The 22,405-nt window shown below is 39.2% G+C and overlaps 1 protein-coding gene across 4 annotated transcripts in view; it reads left to right on the top strand.

Moving 5' to 3' along the window:
• Positions 1-22,405, top strand: part of FANCC (FA complementation group C) — a 283,427-nt gene that overhangs the window by 96,803 nt on the left and 164,219 nt on the right. For 3 of the 4 annotated variants that reach the window (XM_082697226.1, XM_082697227.1, XM_082697229.1), the window contains 3 exons: positions 3,939-4,152; positions 5,890-5,974; positions 10,373-10,467. In XM_082697226.1, coding sequence (XP_082553352.1) covers positions 3,988-4,152; positions 5,890-5,974; positions 10,373-10,467 — 345 coding nt within the window. In that variant the 5' untranslated portion in view covers positions 3,939-3,987. Of the gene's footprint in view, positions 1-3,909; positions 4,153-5,889; positions 5,975-10,372; positions 10,468-22,405 lie in introns of all 4 variants that reach the window. The other variant, XM_082697228.1, reaches the window with a different exon arrangement.

Here is a 22,405-nt window from a genome sequence, read left to right as displayed (position 1 = left end):
TTGATTGTGTCTTTGTAGCGCAATATCATTGACTAAGACCAACTGGCTTCCTAGTTGAAAAGACGGTTTGTTTTTTTTGTTTTGTTTTGCTGTTTTTTTGTTTTTGTTTTTGTTTACAGATTATCAGATATCATTTTTTGATAATCCAGTCTTTCACATGGCCATTCCTACTAGAAGGTTATAACAAGGTAGGGTCCCTGATCATAGGCAATACCTCATTGACCTGTATTACCTTCTTGTTCCATGGACTTCTGGTTTCTAATACCTTAATATGAACAGAAGTTTCCCTGCCGTTTTCCATGATTTGGCCCAGTGACTATTTCTAAATTCCTCTTCTTTCTTCAAAGGTTTGTTGCCTGCAGCCCACTATCTGGTTTATATTAGATGTTATATCAGTATATGTGAAACTATATCAGTTTGTAGTTGCTTTTTTTTTTTTTGTTTTCTTGAAACCACAGAAACCAACAGTGGTTAATTTAAGGGGGAAAAAAAGGATTTTGCAGAAAGCCCTGGGTAGTGGACAGAATTAAAGAGCAAGCTGAGGGGCGCCTGGCTGGCTCAGTGGGTGGAACATGCAACTCTTGATCTCAGCTCAGGGTTGTGAGTTCAAGCCCACAATGGGTGTAGAGATTACTTAAAAATAAAATCTTTTTTTTTTTTAATTTAAAGATTTTATTCATCCATTTGGTGAGAGAGAGAGCGAGAGAGAGAGCACAAGCAGGGGGAGTGGCAGGCAGAGGGAGAGGGAGAAGCAGGTTCCCTGCTGAACAAGGAGCCTAATGCTGGCCTCGATCCTAGATCATGACCTGAGCTAAAGGCAGATACTTAATCAACTGAGCCACCCAGGCACTCCAAAAATAAAATCTTAAAAAAAAAAAATAGAGAGCTAGAAGGCTATACTTTGTTAATATAAGGACATGATGTAGGGTCCTTTGGATCTAGACTTAGTGAGTCTTTGAAATGACTTAGTTCCATCCTTATATCATTCTCTTCAAGATTCAGATTCCCAGCACAGGGTCTGGTTTGCCTAACTTGAATCATAATTTCACCTCTCACGGATGGCACAAGGTGCCTTGATTAATAGGCTCACCAAGACTTAGGGAATGGAGGAGTTCTTTCCGTAAGGGACAGTAAGGTGTTGTAACCAAAAGAAGGGAGGAGGAATGCTCAACAGGCATAGTCAACAGATGCCCATTCCAGAGTGTTTGGATTAGGTCATCATTTCTCAGTAGGGGTGTCATTGGCCTTTGGGGGAAGGCCGTTTTTCGTGCACTGCTGAACCGATGCATTGCAGTATGCTCAGCATCCCTGGCTCCTGGGCACTAAATGCCAGCAGCACTCCCACTGCTAAGCATCACAATCAGGTCACCCTTGTTTCCCAGTCATGACCATCTCCCCCCAGACAGGCTGTAGAACAGCCCCTCAGGACCATGGCTGCATGATCCCTAAAGCTGTTTCCATTTAAAACCATCAGATGTATTCCTGTTGCTAAGCAAAATGTTGTTTGTAATTTAGCAGTAATAAAATGATGTTTTCTGTCTCTTCTACCAAAAAGGTCTTCGGTTTAGTGTCTCCAGATATCTAAAAAGGCCTCACCTAGAACTGTGTGAACTATGTAAGAAATCCATTAATTTGTTTCTTCGGTTTATTTCCTTGTTGAAGGCACAGACTTTAGAGCTAGACTCTGTGAATCAAATCCCACAACCTGTAGCTCTGCTATTTCCTAACAGTTACTTCCTTTGGGCTTTTATGTAATCTTACTTTGGGGAATTACGTAATTTCTCTGTGCCTCTGTAAAATGAGGATAATGATAGTACCCATTTCATAGGGTTGCTTACAGGATTAAATTAGCTACTGTGTGTAAACCACTTAACATATTGTCTAGAGCATAGTAAGGATATGTGTGTATAAGCTATTACTGTATTTCTAAAATGGTATATTAATAAAATTTCACATAGATATACCTTAAAAAATTTTTTTCTGGGGAAGTTACCTTTTAAAAGTTAAATTGCTATATCTGGAAAGGCATTTTGTTATGGTGTTTAGTTTAGAACTATACTTTGAAAAGTAGCAGTGAATTATTTATTTCTTTATCTAATATTTATTGTTTGCCAGGCATCTGTTAAATTCTAGGAGACAGGGAATTTATATACAGGTAGAGGTAGGAGTACCTAAGTGAGCAAATAACTACTGATGGGATAGGAGGTGTGGAGGAAGGAGCAGAAGGCAGTAATGCAGGAAAGGGTTCCACGTGTTGGTGGAATGGATGAGAGGCCTGGACCAGATGGTACGCAGTGGAGGAGTGGTGGCATAGGAAAAGAGAGCAGGTGCCAGAGCTAAGTTTTTGCAAGACTTCAAAGATTGCAGGAAGGAGCGAGGATCTTTCCTACAGGGAGTCAGGATTTCTTTCGCAGGAAGCTTTTGAAGTTGGGGGGAGGTTTTAAGCAGGAGTGTGCTGGGTGTGATTCTCATTTGGGAAAGTTGTTTTTGTGGACTGCAGAGAAGTAACTGGAGATGGATGGGTGGGAAGAAATGGATGGGAATGGGATGGGATGCAGCAGTGGAATTAGGAAGAAGTGGATAAGTTGAGTGAAATCATGCTTTTTTATTTTAGGAGTAGAATTGACAGGTGTTGGTGATGGCTTGGACAAGAAGGAGAATGAGAGAAAGGGAGGATTCAGGGAGAAGGAATAAATTTTTGGTTATTATGTGCCATTTGACAGGATGCATGTATTTCCCCCATGATTATACCTTTTTTTCCCCTCATGGTCCTACTTAAGATCAAATTTTTAGTACTATTTAAAAATTTCCACCTTCCTGCTCTAGTTTTGTGTACTGCAACCAAATTGTATGACCTCCTTAAGTATTTTGATTTTCTTCTTTAATAATGAAACCTCCTTTGTTGTTGTTTTTGGTTAATTGGGACCATTTTATCTGTTAATTATTGCTGCTGAACGTTTAAACTCACCTTCTGCAGAGCTGTCTTTTGAAATCATATAGCTGAGTATCATCCCTGTCCCAAGAAAGTCAGAGGCCTTGTAAAAGCCTGCACAGTTGAGAAGCAGCCCTCCCTCTTCTGCCCGGTGTGCTTCTTATGGGTGAGGATGGTGAGGAGCTGGGATGGTGGGGGGACACCTGGGTTTATTTAGCCAGCTCTGCCTGAGGCTCATTCTCACTGCGCCACTCCCCAGTTCTTTCTAACATGTACTTCAGGTGTGGTAAGTCACGTTTATGGACGATGTTCTGTCCTTTAGGACTAGTACACCTCCTCATTAATTATAGTTTTTTATATTTTACTTAATATGATTTCTTCTTGTGAATTAATTGAGATCAAGCATATATACTAGTCTTTAATCAAATAGGTTGCTCAAAATGATGCATGTGGAATGAATTATTTTACTTTTCCTAAAAAGTGAAGAGAGACTGGAAAGAAATTTCAGTAGACAGTAATGCATAGCGAGTTTCTCGAACACCTTAATGAGAAGCCAGAAATGCATATAAAACATGAAAACTTCAAAAACATTTTTAGACACAGCCTATTATTAAACACCCGAGGATGTTTTTGATTTCCTATTACATTAAAATACCCAAATGAACTTCAGAACATTTAAAAATAGCTCAATCTTAAAAAGAAGATATAAAGTATTATCAGCTGTGTGCTTTCTGTGTATAATTAGCATGTGTCTGTGAAGGTATAATGACTTCTAGTGGAATATTACTCATGATAAAAGTTCAGATGGTGAGAATTGGAGCTACAGCTGGGTGACACGTTTTAAAATAATTCAATGATGACTCCATCGAAGGCATTCTATTTTAGTCCCTTATATTCCCCCTTTCACTCATCAGTGGAATATGAAATAACCAATAAAAATCCTTTTAAAAATGTTTCATTTTCCCCCTTTCTTCTAGATTTGATGTGTGCTCACTGTTTCTTTCAGTGCTTGGCAGGCCACTGTGAAGGTCCATCACCTTTTCCCTTTTTCAAAGATGGCTCAAGATTCAGTAGGCTTTTCTTCTGATTATCAGTTTTGGATGCAGAAGCTTTCTGTGTGGGACCAGGCCTCTACTTTGGAAACCCAGCAAGATACCTGCCTTCACCTGCCTCGATTTCAGGAGTTCCTGAGGCAGATGTATGAAGTTTTGAAAGAGATGGTAAGTGGTAGACCAAAATAACAAATCTCTACTACATTTAACTAAGCCTGAATGTTATCTGGGGTCAGGGACTTGTGGTATTGACCCGATATATTGTTGGGTTGGAAAGACAAATTATCCATAGGTAATACAGACAGGGGGCTGTTTCCTGACCTCTGATTTCTTACGATTTAAATCTTCTCGATTAGTTACATTGTCATATGGGACTTCCTGACCAGTTAAGTTTTTTTAAAAAACAAGATTTTGACACTTGTTGTCAGGTAATAATTGGGATTCTTTTAAATGCCTTTGCATTTTTTAAATATTGAAGAGTTTTCCTAAGTGCCCCCCCCCCCCCCCCCCCGTTTTTAAGAGAGGGAGAAAAGATGGGGAGAGGAAGAGAGAAAATCTTAAGCAGGCTCCATGCCCAGAGTGAAGCACAATGCTGGGCTTGACCTCACAATCTGAAATCATGACCTGAGCCAAAAATCAGTAGAACACTTAACTGACTGAGCCACCCAGGCACCCCAATGCTTACCCTTTCTTTAATGCTGTCCTAAAGTTGGTTCTACCATGAGATGATAAATAATAAGATCTCTTCTTTTGAATATTTCAAGTGGTCTTTTCTGGTGAATATTAAGATTTTGAGTGTCTTCACTGCTGTTGTATAATGTGTTCAAATTTGATATTTTTTTGTTTTGACATTTCCCATTTTTACTACAATGGATATTTTAATAAATTAACATGCTTTTATATTATGAAAATATTATTTGTTTTATACTTACTTTCTAAATTCAAAATGAAAAGTGAAATTTTCATTTAACATAGATGTTCTTTTGTTATAAAAAATATAACAAAGGAATACTTTCCTTAAAAAAGCAAGTCAGAAATTCGAAGAATTACTCATGTTGACGATATGAGTTCATGTGTTTTTAGCAACTAGAAGGAAAGATAGAGTCTGTATGAGCAACTGACACTACCTTTTAAAATTGTTTTTCTGTAATTGGATTTCTGCAGCTTGGCTTTAAATTGGTCCCAGAAAGTCTAGGATTGGCCTTGATGCTAAGACAAATGTGAAGAATTTATTGGTGCAGCAGCTTACATTTCAGCTTATATACATGTTACCTCATTTAGGTCTTATTTTTGAATTTTCTTGAAAGGTAAAGAAGTGGGAAGAGGGCCAGTTATACATGCTACAATAGCATGTAGATTGTTTAATCTTAAGCTGTTTTCTATTTGCTTGATCTGGTCTCAGATTATTGTAGAGTAAGTATGATGTCATTTCGCATTTGGTAACCAAAATAGTCATAAACAGAGATGTATATCTTTATGCTGTAGCTGCTTTTGTTTCTTTTTACAAGTTCTAGAGTTCTTGTCCTCCCAAGCCTTCTTTGAAATAGCCCTACTAAAGTTGAGTTAGGAACCTTTCTTACGGTGGAGTAAAAAAAAAACCCACAATATTTTGTTCACTGGTATACATTCTTTTATATTTTTAAACAAATTGGTGTTTCCTAAGTATAAATAAAATAAAGGTAATTTTATAAGAAGCTTGATTTTATGTAAATGTGCTGTACATCTTCAAGTTTTGGTGGTATGGTTTAAGGATGAAGTAAGGTGGTTACTTGTTAAATTTTATTTGAAATTCCCACTTTTCTGAAATATATTAAATATTCAGACTCCTTCAACCTATAGTATCAGTTTAACTCTCTAAGATGTGTGGTGTCCTTTTATTGACCAAAACATATTTTTCTTCTGTAGGATTCAAATACGATCATTGAAAGGTTCCCCACAATTGGTCAACTCTTGGCAAAAACTTGCTGGAATCCTTTTATCTTAGCATTTGGTAAGACTCCAAAGCCTGTCTTCTCAAAATACAAACTTCTAATAATAATTTTAATCTATGCATTGTTTAACAAAATACAGAGCTTCAAATGATAAATTTTGTCCCATTGTTTACAAAATAACTATTAAGGTTTATTCATTGTTCCATTAGAAAGATGGCATCCTGGTCGCCTGGGTGACTCAGTCAATTAAACATCTGCTTTCTGCTCAGGTCATTACCTCAGGGTCCTGGGAACGGGTTCCACATTGGGCTCTCTGCTCAGCGGCAAGTCAGAGGGTCTGCTTCTCCCTCTCCTCTCCCTCTGTGCTCTCTCTTGCTTTCACTATCTCTCAAATAAATAAATGAAATCTTAAAAAATAAAAAACAAAAAAAGATGACATTCTTTTCTTGTCCATATATGTTCACATAGATTATCTCACACACATGTACATAGATACACCTATACATATGCATATTAGTAAGAAAATAGAACATGTGTTATAGAGTAGACTCTTCTAGATGATTATCAAACCTCATTTTTAATTCATTGTGAAATGGTTATAATAATGAAATAATTTCTTGTTTAACAATTTCATGTTAACTCACATTCTACCTTTTTCCATGCATAAAATCATTCTTCAGTGTCCTAATCCTTACATGGCCTTGACGTTCTTCGTGGATGACACTGTAGTTTTAACCAAGGTGAAGAGGAATTTGGGGACACTTTGGGGTAGATGTTCCTTTCTTGACCTCCTGCCTCTAGCCTCATTTCCTGTGTAATCCTCCACAACCACACCACACACATGGTAGTCAGGTTGAGTTGAGTTACTAACAGTGACTGGAAGGCATGTGATGTCAGGGCTTGTGACATGTGACTCCTTTGCCTGGAGCTCTGTTTTCATCTTCTGTCCTTTTAAACTTTCTTTGAAATAGTTTTGCTAGAGCTGAGTTAGGAACTTCTCTTAGTGTCCCCATAGCTGATCGCATCTCCCTGAATTCTAACACTTACTGCACCCTTTTGTAATTATCGGTTTGCCTGTCTGATGTCCTGGAGGACTGAATACTTCTCGAGAGCAGGGACTGTGGTTTTACTTGTTTTTGTCATTCAGGGCCTAGCATAGGGGAGAGCAGGCACATCTGAAGGTGTACAGTTGAGGTTTATTGCCTTGACTTGACCGTATTTTTAGCTAGTATAATATTTGCTTGACGATAGTTTTGCAGGATAGATAATTATGGATTAGAGCAAAGAAATCACTTTCCCCATAATGTAAAACTGATAAAAGCTAGGATCCCACCCCTCTAAAGCCTGCATTGTTATAATGATTTGTCCTGAGGATCACACCATCCTGGTTGAAGTGGCCCAGTTCTCACTTGAACACCAACCAGCCTCACATGAATATATATATTCACTGGACAGATACTTACTAAGCTTTTTTTTTTTTTTTTTTTTTTAATGTGCGAAGCCTATGAAAACATAGCCATGATTTCTCTCACTGGAAGCATCCAGTCACAGAGAAAAGAGACCCCAGCAGATCAGCCTGACTCAGAAATGGTTTGTGTTAATGGAGCTCTGAACAGGGAGCTGAGAGTTAAAGGAGAGTTTTTCAGGGGAGGTCAAACTGGGGCTGACTCTTAGAGAACAGTAGATGAAATGGGACTTTCTGAGACGAGCCACCAGACTCGCTAGGTTTCAGATTCCTTATTTGTAAAAGCAGGAGACTGGACTGATTTCTCCCTATAGCCTTAAACTTGTATCTGTGTGTGATCATTCCGTAGCACCTTTCCCCATTACATTGGCCCCCTCTGACAGCCAGAAACAAATCCTTCATCTCTTTTTGTTTCAGTGCCTCGGTTATGTTTTGAATTACCTGTTAAATTTCAGCTTCCTGTTTGAGGTGTGCCTTGGGTTCTGAGCTTAGTGAAGACTGACAGACAACAGAACTCCAGGATGAATTAACTCTTGCCTGTGTTACTATTGTTGTTTTGCTAGTTGGGTACTTTTGGTCAGGAGAGGGTCTTTTCTTATGGTTTTATAATATGAAAGTAACCTTAAATACAGGAAAGGTGACAGTTTCCATCAAAGAAAGAAGTTAAGTCTCTGATAATGCTAGGTGAGAATTGGATCAGAAATAAGGATAATAAAGAAGGAGGAAAGATTTGGAAATGAAAAGATACCTGAAGAGGAGAGAAAAAACAGATAATGGAAAGGGAGGGAATACCTTTTATTTGGGTGTGTTCTCTACATAAGTTTACTGCTTTCAATTTCTTGGAATTATGGCTGCCCTCAGGATTAAGCATAACAGCTATAACCTCACTATTTGGTATTTATTGCTATATAAAAATCTGCCCCCAAACTTGGCAGCTTAAAATAACAAATATTTATTGTCTTAAAAAAAATGCTATCTTCATTCTTTTAAATTGTAGATTAAGGAATTTTAAAAGAATTTTGAAGAATTAATTTAGTTTTCATTTGGAATACTAGCTCAGGATACAAAAAAATATGTGGCAAATATATGCTGGCATATTTTTTCCCCTTCCACTCATTTTTAGAATCCAAATTTTCATGAAGAACTGGTGGCAGTGACTCTTTGCATGGTGAATCCCAGGTGTTTTCCCATCTCACTCAACTGGACTGCAGGATGTCCACTCTGAATCTAGGAGCCTCAGAGAGGAACCTGACAGATGCCTTCTCCCTGCAGTGAGTGTTGGTGGCACTCGTGAATAACAAGTGATGGCTTCCGTCTATAAATCCCTAAAACAAAATAAGCGCATTAGCAGTACATTTCAGTCCATTTCAGTACATTGACCCTGGGCAAGGGAAGGCACCTCCTAAAGGCTGGGTGAACATTTCTCTGGCTGCTCTTTGTTTTTGTTTTTGTTTTGTTTTGAGGGACAATTTCGAAAAATTATACACTTGTTGAACTAAATGTGCAGATTCACTCAACACCTGGGGAAAATTTCCATCTTTTAGGTAACTTAAGTTCCATAAAATACTATTTTCTTTCTTTTTCTCCCCCTCCCCGCCGTCCCATCGGGTTGCTTTTTTTTTTTTTTCCTAACAGGGGAAGCCACTTGTGTAGTAAGCATATCATTGGATGTGTCTGACACTCTGTGACATGAAGATAGTTAGACTTTCTTTTAATATTTAAAGCACAGGAAGTGCAGTGGTCAAATTTTAAATCAGTGGCATTGGTTGAGCCTGAAGAATCCTAGGATCTTCAGAGGTTAAATGACATGATTCATGAAATATACCTGTAATAAGCAAGTCGGTGAGACATTTGAGCTCATTAAAAACTAGGAAAAAAATGAATGTCCCTCAGAATAATCCCTGATAAAGTTTGTCCAGAGATGTTATTATGGGAGCAGAAACTTATGACGTTTATAGGGGAGAAAAGTGGGCTTAATAAACATTTACTATTAGTGTTCTTTAGTATATGGTTGAAAATGCAGGGGTAGCTTTTATATTTTATAAAAGGTTATATTTTCCTTATTTCTTGTTGATATTTTCCTTATTTCTTGTTCCCATAGCTCTTAGAAATGCTGTGTTTCTTAGACCATAGAAGATGAGAGGGTAAGGGGTATCAGGTGATTCTGCACATAATTGGTTCCTGGTGCTGGCCTTCCTCAGCTGCCACTCCACGGCCTTTAGATGAAAGCCATGGTTGGTTGGCTCTTGTGTAGTTACTGATGTCTTCAGTTTTATGCATCATTCTTGCTTCTCAGTTGTGTTGTAAAATCTCCAACTGGAATGGACTCTGTTACCAAACGAGGAAAAAGAAAATGGCTCACTTGAGTAGGTATTCTTGCCAAGTATAAGATTTCAAAGTTCAGCGTTTTCATCACATATTTGGTAAAGTTTTAAATTTTAAAGAATGAGGAACATGTCAGAGGCTTCTATTTTATCCAAACCATTTAGAAAAACAGAATATGTTTTAAAACGATCCTTTCGTTAATTTTTTTTTTTTTAAGAAGTGAGGGTATTTTGGGGAACTAGAAGATTAAAAGATTAAGACAGAAATCCTTAGTACTGCCTATAACAGTTATATTGCCTTTAAAAGGTTGAAATTACTATCAGTCTGAAATATGCTTTAAGAGAACTAATCTTGGGAAACGTGCAGTCCTTTTAGTTGTTTCTTTCATTCTCTTTTGGCTTTAAAAATTGTTGCTGTATAAGAAAGGGAATTGACCACACAAGGGCTAAGCATAAGTAATCCCAAAACCACAAGAATAAAAAAAACCCCATGAAGTTAAGTTTCACAGATGGTCCTGGATGTTTGTTTCATGAATTTAGTAGTTTGAGATTTTCCTAAAATATAATGCATATATTTCCTTTAAATACAGTGTTTAAAGAATTTTTATACTGATTATCTTTTCTTTCTATTTGATTAAACCTACTTATTTTAGTTTTCTTTTTTGCAGATGAAAGTCAGAAAATTCTAACATGGTGCTTATGTTGTCTAATTAATAAAGAACCACAGAATTCTGAAGAATTGAAACTTAACTCCTGGACACGGGTAAGAGTAAATCCTGCCCTGTACTGCTTGCATTGAATTGATTAAAAGGTGCTTCTTTGACAGTCCAGTTCTGTGATGTTTAGAACTTTTTCAAATAGTCTTCGCTGTTCCATTATCTTGCTGGGTGTAGTTATTCAAGAGATTTCATTTTTGCTTGATTGTGAGTTCCAGAAGATAGCAGTCTTTAGGGTGAACTTTTTCATACCTGGAAGACCTAATATTGCGTGATTTTGAAAAGTTGCTTTCAGGTAATGTAAAGAATGTTCACTCTTTCCTTCTAGCGTTTGCTATCCTTCAAAAAAAATTGCTCCTCCTTATCAACCTAGTTTAAATACTTATGTAATTTCTGTCTAAGTATTTCTCTCTCTCTCAGGATCTAATCTGTAGTAAAATGAAAATTCAGAAGTGCCCTGGGAGCTGCTGTCTTTATTTTATACCTGAAGTCGGTATCCAGGCCAGGGTGTTCAGACTAGCACCACAGAATAAATCGTTGGCTGCCGCTGCTCACGTCAAATCGGTTCCTTGACTGTGTTGGACCGCATAGCTGACAGCTTCCTGCATTCCCCCTGTCTATTTCTGCTTTTTCTTGAGGGGCAGGCACAAGTTGGTGAATGCTGTAAGGCTGGGCTGTGGCTGCCCTCACCACCAGCATCTCGCCTGTTCTTTTCTCATACCCCCCACTGTCGTGCTGTAATAACCCCACGGACTAGCTGATGCCTGTCAGATTCCACTTAGTATGCATATGGTTCAGATTAGCTGCTTAGTATTATGAAATCACCCACCCAGATTAATGCATACAGTTTTGTCTATCAGTCTGACTGGTGATATCATTCCATTCACTGCTTTTTTAACCATTCCTTTGTTTTATACAAAATTGCTGACAGAGCTGACAAAGACAGTGTTTATATTTTTCTGTTAGATTTAAAAGCAGAATTGAAGGGACAGTAGAAGTGAAAAAGGGTTGGGTTGGGGAAGGAAAGGTGCAAACTTTAACTGGAAGATAAATTATACTAAAGAGCTAAAGAAAGGAACTGATAAGTAGAACTAGGGAAGCAAATGTCTGAAAAACAAAGCTATAGAAATAGAATAACATATATAGTCTTCAGTTTTTTAAATTGTTGCTTTTGATGTTTTAATGATTACTTTGGATATATTTTTGTATTGGCTAGTTCATTAAGTCCTGAAATAGGCCACCCAATAGTGTTTGTAGGGTCATTGGGTCAACTTTCTTCATTTAAACACATGACTTTATTGGCCTATTTTAAAATTTCTAGCCTTGCATTTTATTCTGTGGCTTTCTCTTATTTAATACTGCGTCCATTTATCAATAGATACATATAAAATATAGCACAGGAAGGTTAACTTAAAATCTTAACTCATGCCATCAGGAAATTTATAGACTGGTAACCAGAGCTATGTATAGGTGTGATAGAAATACAGAGGACACTCGCTCAGACTTGGGGCTTTGTAGATGTGTCCTACAGTAGGTGATATCACCAGCTGAGTTTGGAAGGGTGGCTAGGAAGGCAGGGATAGAGCTTTAGGAAGGATATTCCTGTCAGCAGAAAGAGCACACCTAAAGATGTGCTCTTTTAAATAAATTTTTAAAATCTTAAAAAAAAAAAAAAAGGGCAGTGTCCCTTTCAGGGAACTGTAGGTACTTAGATAATAGTTGAGCTTGGGGTTTTGTACGGCTGGTGATGAAGCATGAAACCTAATGTATGATTATAAGAAGTTTTGGGGATGACTGGGTGGCTCGGCTCAGTTGATTAAGCGTCTGCGATCAGCTCAGCTCATGATCCCAGGGTGCTGGGATCGAGTCTGGCACTGGGAATCCTTGCTCAGCTGGGAGCCTACTTCTGCCTCTGCCTGCTGCTCTCCTGCTTGTGCTCTTTCTCTCTCTGACAAAAAAATAAATAAAATCTTAAACAAGTTGAAGGCAGTATTTTTTTTTTTTAAAGATTTTATTTATTTGACAGAGAGATCAACAAGTAGGCAGAGAAGCAGGCGGGCGGGGGGAAGGCGGCTCCCTGCTGAGCAGAGATCCTGATGCAGGGCTCGATCCCAGGACCCCGAGATCATGACCTGAACCGAAGGCAGAGACTTAACCCAGTGAGCCACCCAGGCGCCCCAGAAGGCAGTATTTTAAACAAGAAAATGTTTGACTTGGACTGAATTTTAGAAACTTAACAGCAAAAGGTAATTGATTTGGAAGGGAGTGGGATAGCGCTTTGGAAACTACCCTAGTGATGAAGGTGAGAAATCATGCAGCCCTGAATGAAATGGAGAAGAGGAGCCAGGTTTATGATATGAATAAGGTAAATATTCAAAAGATGTAATAGCAGGTAAAGTGCAGATGTACTTAAGTGTAGGTGGAGTTGAACGTACTGTTATTGGAAGAGTGAGCTGATTTACACAGAAGAGGGCTGACAGTCCTCAGGGCTTGGGAACACTGGAGCCTTGGGTGAGGGTCAAATTGCCCAGGGAGGGCATCTAGCATGAGGATGGGAAAGAACCTCTGGACAACCTTGGGAGACACTGGCATTTAGGGAGTGAGTGCAGGAATAAGGTACCCTGCGGGTCAGAAACAGAGTCAGTAGGGAGTGCGTGCAGGAATAAGCTACCCTGTGGGTCAGAAACAGAGTCAGAGGTGTAGAAGGAGAAAACCAGCAGCATTTCAAGAAGGAATGGGTGGTCGTTCATATCTAACACTCTAGTGCAGGACTGTCCAACACAAAATACATACTAAATAGATAATTTGAATTTTCTAGTAGCTGCTTTAGGAGACAAAAAGAAATAAGTGAAATTAATTTTAATAATATTTTATGCAACCCAGTATATCAAAAATACTATCATTTAAACATATAATCAATATAACAATTATTGAGATTATTTTATGCTCTCTCTTCATACTAAGTCATTGAAATCCTTTGTGTGTGTTACATTTAAACTTATCTACATGTTATGTCTTAGTGTAAGAGAAATTTTCCCCACTTCAAGGTCATGAACACCTTCCATATTAGCTTCTAAAAGAATACTGATTTGCTTTTCCCATTTAGGTCGGTGTGACTGTTTTTTGTGTGCTCTAAGTAGGCATCCACTTTCACTTCACTTCTGCATGGATACCCATTGTCCCAACACCATTACTGAAAAGTTCTTTGCTCACTGGTGTTTGGTGCTACCTTGGTTGTAAGTCAAGTGTCTCTATGCGTGTAGATATAATCCTAAATCTCTCTGTTGGTTTCATCTATCTCTGATGGTTAATTTTTGTGTCAACTGGACTGGACTATGTGGTGCCAAGATATTTGGTCATACATTAGTCTCGGTTTTTGCGAGGTAATTTTGAATGTGATCAACTTTTAAATAGATTGGGTAGAGTAGATCATCCTCTTTGTGGGTATTTCATCCAATTAGCCAAAAAGGCTGAACCCTTCCATGAGAGTTTTCTTTTTACTGAAATCTCATAAACAGTGGGTTTTGAGTGAACCCCAAGTTGTATGTTTTGTTATTTTTGGTGTAACACATCATTGTCAAGGTATTCAACAGGGAGTGTCCTGAATTTTTAGGAAACCAGTGGTTTCAGAAATGATGGTATTATGTATACCAAGTTGTAAGGCAAGGGAGTCAGAAAAGACAGTATGTTTGGTGCTTGAACAACTGCACTAAAGATTGGTGAGCCAAGGGACAGACACTGATGCTTTGGAAACAGGATTAATCTACACTGTTGGTAATTTCCATTTTTACTTGCTTTTGTGTTTTTTAGGATTTAAAAATACTAGCCTGGCTCAGCTCAGATGTTGAAACGTAGGGGAAGAATTATTGTCCAAGTTTGAATGGTAATTTAAAAGGGAAAATCGCATATTTCTTAAGGGCAACTAGTGAAAGACAGTAGAGGCAAGGTGAAATTCAGGGACAAGGCTGGGGATGCAGGAGATTTCTCTTTCACAGCTCTACCCTGACAAAACATTGGTAGTCCTGTATAATTGTTTTGATTTTACTTTTGAAATAACAAACACCATACTCGTTTCTTTTTCCTACCTGTATTCTATTTGCTTGACTTTCTAAAACCTGCAGTTTCTTTGTTTCTTTGAATTTTTATATTTACACATTTGGCGGCTAGTTATTAATTGCTTTCCCAGTATCCATCTCTCTCTTTTCTTACCTTCTTACAGTAGCATGCATTTCTCAGCTGTGCATTGTGCATCTTAGGTGAGACTTACCACACCACGGTCCTGGGGTTAGTCCTGCTTGGCTTAACCGAGATCACCTCTCACAGAGATTGGCCAAGATGGACATTTAACCCACACTGGAAATTCAGTCCTACAACTTTTGTGTGATTGATTGGGGGGAGGTGGGTTTTATCTTTCCTGCTGAACATGAATTAGGTAGTCCCTGAAGTTATTATTAGTCACTGTGGATCTGGGAGGACAGCCTGCCTGGGAGTGAAGTTAGTCTTGAGGGAACAGAGCTAAGAGAAAGAGGGTCACATTCAGGTTGTTTTGTTTGGGCCCTAGACCAAGCCTCTCCTGGACTTCAGTGCTCTCGTACTTCCTTTTCCTGTTTAAGCCAGTTTGGTTTAGAGTTGTTTTTACTAGCAGCCAACAGCATCCTACTTGAGAAAACAGACTTATTTGTGGGCTTAAATATTTTTTGAAGGGTTTCAAAACTCAGGTGTACACATATGCAATTGCAAAAGAAAAAAAATCTTATTTACTCAAAGGATAGTATGAATCAACAGTGAATTTGGCAAAATAATTACAGTTACTTAAAAGTTGCATAGGTGATTCAGAGTTGTTTTTCCACCACCACTTATGATGAAGATGTGTATTAAAGAAGGCCTCCATGGAGAGGGACAGAAGCAGCGTGGTGGCATGGTATTCTTGTTTTTGTCCCTGTTAAACATTTAAAACTCAACATTCATCCACAAAAGAGAAATGCCTATGTGGGAGCTATGGGATCCAGCAGCATACACCGAGGGACCCGGGAGGCATCTTGCCCACCTTTGCATCAGGTAATAGAGCAGGTAGACCCCAGTTCAGGCTGTCGAACTGGCTGGAACCTGTGAAGTGGCTCCAGCCTTTCAGCAGAGGCCCCTGGGAAACGCTGACTTGGGCAGATGCTCACAGATGCCAGAGCCTTGTACAAGTCCAGGTTTCTAGAGGAGACATTCCAGCACACTGTTGGAATAGTAATACAAGTGGGACACTTTGAAATGGGCCCTGTTTCCTTTCTTGGCTTATGTGAGAAAGAACAAGGTGAGAATGGAGCTCCAAGCACATGCAGCAGTCCAGTCACCCAGGTGGACTCATTTCACATTGGTGTGATTATGATTTCCTACGCCGGACATTTGGAGTAACAGAAGGTGTGTCACAGAGCTTATAGGGGGAGAATTGGACATAAATGTTAAAGCATATATAGGTCACATAGTTCTCCTAGAATATAAATTATATTATTTTTCTTATGAAAGTTAGGAAACTTCTAGCATTCACATTTATGGATAAATGGATACTTTCTTTGTATTCTGTCACCAAGCATACATAATGTTTGGAGACCTGAGAGAGAACGATACCAGATCCCACCTAATTTGCCTCCCTGTTACTGAAAGCCAAGTTCGTCTGCCCATTGCTGTAAAGGCCGATACTCAAGAGACGAATGTTTATGGTAAAGGAATATGAGCTTTATTCAGCAGGCTGGCCATGTGGGGAGAAGGTGGGCTCTTGTCCAAAGGCCAACTCCAAGCTTTCTGCTTGGCCAAGAGATTTTTAAAGGGAGTGCAGTGGTCTGTGACATTTCTTGATTACGTGTAGACTTGGTAATGCCAACTACAGAGTTATCTTGATGCTTGGAGGTTGTGCAAGAAATTCTAGTTCCGTGGTGCCCAGAGGGGCTTGTGCGGGAACATCTGAGTCCTTGGTATCCAGGCGTTGTGTGAGAGTGCCCTGTTCTTTCTGCAAAGGAGGGCGAGGTCTACAGATGTGTAGAGGGAGGTCAGTGAAGTCATTTGTATAACCTTAAAAATGAAAAACATTTTGCTGAAAGATTGCTGGACTAATCAGAAAGCTAAGGGAGCTTCAAACAGACTTGTTGGCCATTGTGGCCTACACACGTTCTGGTCCTTTATTCCCCAAGGCCAGTGGTCTGCAAATTTCAGAGTAAATTAATTCTGTTAACAGATCAAGGACTTTAAGTCAGCATGTGAGGATTGTGGGAACTTGAAGCAAGTTAACCCTTAAGACCTGCAGAAATGCGGTGACATCCCTACTCCATCTCTTATTAGCTTCACTGAAGTTATTTATTTGAGCCTTACTTCACCAGAAATGGAGATTTTAACAGTTCCTACTTAATTTTTTTTGAAGATTAAAGGAGATAATCCATTTCATTCAATGGATTAAATTAAACAAATAAAATATATTAAAAATGAATGAAATAAAGAAGGAGTCCTTCATAGCCTCAAGTCTCTTTTACCTTTTTCCACAATCCTGCGGTAAATTCCCAATATGCTGGTCACCTCACACTCATTTCCATGGTTGCACACTAATAGCAAAAACCCAGTAGTTGAGCACCACCACAGGATCTTGGCAAAAGAGACTGGTCTGCAAGTAATGCCTTTTTTCAGTGTTACAGCTTACCAAATAACAAAGGACTGGTCATATACACTTCTTTTAAAAAGTATCTCTTTCTTTGATTTTCATCTCCTGAAAATTCCCCTTTAAATGCATTTGAACTGTCTACTTCTTTATTCTGCACATTTGAAACTTTCAAATATAGCGTGACTTTCCTGCACCCAGCATCCTCCTCCCTAGAGTGTATGCAACTGTTTGCACAGCTCTTCCTTGGAGAGCCACATGGCTCCTTCTAGAATCTCTCTCAGGCCACTGCTTAGATATCACCTTATCTGAGAGGCCTTCCTCATCATCCTATCTCAGGCACTCAACTTTCCTTATTTTGACTGATTTTTCTTGGTGTTATTCACTCCCCCAACATACTGATTCCCCCCCACCCCGTCTGCTTGTTCCCTCCTATCTAGGCTACAAGTTCCATGAGAGTAGAGACTTTGTTCTAAAAGTATAGAATGGTATCTGTCACATAGTAAGAAAGCAGTGATTATTTGCTGATTGAGTAAATAAAGGAGTATGGTTTTAGATGGTAAACCCTGGTGTGCGTGTTGTGGGGGGCGGGGTGGATTCCACTTGGAAAGAAGATAGTGAACAGACAGAAAGTTGGGTATAGACAAGAAAAAATGATTTTCCATTTAGGTTGGAGGGTAAAAGAGAAAAGTAGAAATTAAGATTAGAAAAAAACAGTTTGGGAAAAAATTTGGAGGGCCATGGATACCAGTTTATGAGTTCATAAGTTAGTAGCATAGGGCAAAGGAAGGAGCTAGTGAAAGTTTTAACTGTGGCATTGGGAGAGGGGCATTGGTCGTGATTGGTATACCTTTTTTTGCCTTGCTCTCCTCTAGTCTTTCTCAGTCCTTTATTCACCTATTCCATAAATACATCCTGAGTACCTACCATGTACAGCAGATATTGGGGTATATGAAGATCTTGCCTTGCAGGATCAAGTGGTTTCATTGCAAAGTACCATGTGAAGGAGTAGAAGGACAGCATATTGAAGGTACTGTGGTAGCCCAGTGAGAAGGGGGGAAAAAAGCCTCTTTGGGAGTTGGGGAGGTTTTCAGGGCTGGTCAGGAAGGCTTTCAGAAAATGACAGTGGAGCTTGCATCATGACATAGGCGTTCCCTGGGAGGCAAAGGCTACGGGTGTTCATGGAACTGGAAGAAATGAAAGGGATTTGAGGTGCATGTAGGACAGTAGGCAGAGAAAAAGGTAGAAAAGTTTTCCTGGTAATGATAATAAGAATGGGCTTTCCCATCTATTATATACTGGCTATGCATGAGAGGCAGACAGGGCTGGATCCTGAGGGTTCAAATGGCCCCTAGTAAAGAGTGTCCTTAACCTGGAAAGCAAGGATTTTAATTAGAGGGGTTTAAATAGGAGAGCGGGGGGCACTTATATTATATAAATATGAATTAGTGGCTTCAGTGCTGAAATACATTTGAAAGTACAAGAGAGCAGGACTTGGTACGGATGAGTAGTTCAGTGGGAAAGGATAGGGGAGCAGTTTAGGATAGTGTTGAAAGATTTTAGGGGACTAATAAATAAGTGATAACTAATAAATGAGTTAGGAACTATTGAGATATATCAGTTAGGTAGATGGATGTCGAACATCTGTCCCTTAACTCTTTTTTTTTTTTTTTAAAGATTTTATTTATTTATTTGGCAGACAGAGATCACAAGTAGGCAGAGAGGCAGGCAGAGAGAGAGGAAGAAATAGGTTCCCTGCTGAGCAGAAAGCCTGATGCGGGGCTCGATCCCAGGACCCTGGGATCATGACCTGAGCCGAAGGCAGAGGTTTTAACCCACTGAGCCACCCAGGTGCCCCTGTCCTTTAACTCTTAAAACAGATTTAACAGTGTAGCCTCTGTCTGTCAATGGTTCAGTTGGGCCCATCTGCCTGTGGTAGACAAGTGAGCCAGTCCCAGCTTAGCTGGACTATAGTAGGCCTACCTGGCAGGGAATGAGCCTGCCCGGCTAAGCATGTTGCAGTGGTAAACTAGAATATATCCTTTCTGCAGATGAGGCAAGTCAGAAAGACAGAGTTGGGAGAGGAATTTTTTTTTACTTTCTTCTACCAAATTGACCAACTAGGTCAGTACTTCTGGGGAAAGGAGTGACAGGACTGACAGATGATGTCATAGGTTGGGGCTTTCTAGAAATCTGGCCTTGAGATAGAGATAATGTGCAGGGAGTGATAGCTGTCGAGGGGGAAGGAAGGACACAGGATCGTACAGAGGGAAAAGCTCAGCTAGTGCAGTCTCAATGGAAGCTTCTGCTGTGCCTACAGGGACAGAGATGGGAGACCCTTAAGAGCTTTCCTGCTTTGGGACAAGAGGGCTGCACCTTTATGCCTGTGCCTCTGTTAGACGTTGGAATGTGGCCACTCAGGGAAGGAGGTCTGATCTTGGGCAAGGCAGAGATGGCTAATGAGACAAATGTGCCATCACAACCTCCTTCACAGATGCCAAAGCTATTCCTTTTCTGCTTTTCCCTCCTGGGAGTGGGGTGGACATTCCGTCTTCTCTGGAAACATGAGGACAGGCAATTTGCTTCCCTCTAATCTAAGAGACAACTCCTAGGTTTTTGACTTGAGCATCATGGTGGATGGTAAAAGTACAAGAGGAAGGAGGAGGACACAGGTCAGCCCAGCAGCTGTCCAATATTTGTCTTCTGTGCCATCTTCCAGAACAGTGGAATGCAGAGACCCTGTTTTCTCACTGCCTTTTGGTTTTCCTTTTGGGGCCTATAAAGCAGGGACTATAATACAAATTGAGTTCTCTCCTTTTTTGGTCTGTTATTGAATAGAACTGACTGGGAAAAAAGGAAAGCGTAGAAAATTGTATAGTTTTGTAAATGTGTTTTCCCCATGGCTTTTGGAAACCACTAAAGCTGTCTGCCGTACTGTTTTAGGGCAGTGGTGTCTAGTAGTAGGCTATCCAATTCAGCACACTTTCGTAACTCCATGAAATAGCATCTGTCTTACTAAATATCGTGCTCTTATTTAGCCTGATAAAGTGTCCTCAGCATTTCATAGTTTTGCAGTATAAATACGGTAGTTAGTATTTGCAGGGTTCTAGAAAATGTGCAAACACTGCTCTTCTCATTCCTGAGTATTTTACATCCATTCAGTGTAATCAGCATTCATTCTACACATGAAGTTGAATTGTGAATGTTTGTCTCTCTCTCTGTGCATATTTTGGGGATTGGTAACTGTCTCCTGAGTCATTAATGTGAAGACACTGAACTTATTATTGAACTTCCTAGAATAAACATTTGTTTCCTCTTGAGGGGGCAAAATGGGATACCATTTGTGTTCTTGAATGGGGTTTTTAGGTGGATTTCTGCTTATTTTAATTCTAAATTGTATCAGATTGTTTTTTAGTAAGTTACCACTGCTCAAATGGGCCAGATTTAGGCATTTATTGCCAATTAGGAACAGGATGTTTGAGATGTTTGGTGATGTTCTCCGGATGACCTATTTTATGTTTTCTGTTTATTTTGTTTTATTTTTGTTTTATGATCATGTTGGCTTTTCCATTAAGCCATAACTTTAATTGACCTGGCTTCGTTAATAGAACATTGACCAGATCCCCTTCTATAACTTCCAGCCTTCTCCTTATTATAACTCCTTCACCCAGTTCTCCTGTTGTGTCCCAACCTCATTCTGGGGTAAAAAGGGAATTTTTAGGTGTATGTGTTACAGGTGTAATATATGTTTCTAAGACATAGGCTCACTGTATTTCAATCTAAATTGCCTGGGCAGTGCTCTTTGGGCTATTTTGGAATAAATTCCTGTGAAAAGTAAATTTAAACAGTAATGTCTGTTGTGGAGGTCTTTCATAGTGAATAGCCACCATTGAGGGCCATGTGGATGTCTGCACTACATGTGGTGACATGATTTCTACATCTGTTTTGAAGTTCAGTTGTTTCCCAGACCACATGTGCATTTCTTTAGGGAGCTGACATTCATCCCTCCCAGGATTCAGGCATTATAAGCTGGTAACTATAACTGGCTTACTCTCTTTGACCTAGACATTGTTACACTTTATCTTAGTTTAACTATTCCTATCAGATCTGGTTCTATTTAATATTGACAACATTGGAGTTTCTATAAATTAGCAGCATGGCAAAAGAACCAGACATATTTAAATCCATAAATCTTGATTTCCAGGTCTTTTAAAGGCTTTTTGGTTTAAATAGTCCTTTACTACATAGTAGACACAAGCAGTACTTATAAAAATGCTGGCTATCAGGCAGCTTTTGTAGCTCAACTGAAATTAAAAAAACAAAAGCAAAAAACCCTAAGCTGGGTCCCTCTTTTAAGAATCAGAAAGTCCAGATTTCTTCTGGCTCTGCTACTGAGATATTATAGAAGTTACATATTTCATTTCCCTATCTTAAAAAAAGGAGAATACTGTATGACTCTACTTACATGTGTTATCTAAAGTAGTCAAATTCATAGAAACAGAGAATAGAACAGGGGCTAGAGGAGAAGGGCAAAGGGATTTGTTTTTGTTTGTTTGTTTGTTTTTTGTTTTTTTAAGTTTCTATTTATTTATTTGACAGAGAGAGAGAGAGATCACAAGTAGGCAGAGAGGCAGGCGGGCGGTGGAGGGAAGCAGACTCCCCACTCAGCAGAGAGCCCCATGCAGGGCTCAATCCAAGGACCCTGAGATCATGACCTGAGCTGAAGGCAGAGGCTTCACCTACTGAGCGACCCAGGCACCCCCAAAGGGATTTGTTTAATAGAGTTCAGTTTTGCAAGAAGAAATGTTCTAGAGATCTGTTGAACAATAATGTGAATATTCTTAACACTACTGAACTGTGTATTTAAAAATGATTAAGATGGTAAATTTCATGTTATGTGTTTTTAATCACAATTTTAAAAATGTAAAGAAATTTTGATGGATAGTGTTACTGTTAATTGGATGTTTAGTATAGTATATGTTTTAGATGAATTATCTTATTAAATATTCACGACTCCATGAAGGCAGATATCATTACCCTGTGTCATAGATAAGAGAATTTAGATTTGGAGAAGTAATTTACTAGCTAGAAGTGGCAGACCATTTTGAACCTAGGTGTGACTTTAAAGCCATTCAAAAAATACACTGCTGCCAGCTAAACTTAAGCCAGTCTATCTCTACTGCTTTGGAGTCTGTGGTTCTAGGATACTGAGATATGCTAGGGACCCTGCAGAGATCCTTCAAGTGAGTAAAAAGAAAGTTCAAATGTTCAAGTGTTCAGAGATCACCCCTCTATCATTTATACTGAACTAAAATTGCATGCTAAATTTAGTCTGTGGTACATCAGGAAAA

Source organism: Mustela nivalis (genome assembly GCF_964662115.1).
Source record: "Mustela nivalis genome assembly, chromosome: 13".
Lineage (NCBI taxonomy): Eukaryota > Metazoa > Chordata > Mammalia > Carnivora > Mustelidae > Mustela > Mustela nivalis.
This window is presented reverse-complemented; position numbering and strand designations above follow the sequence as displayed.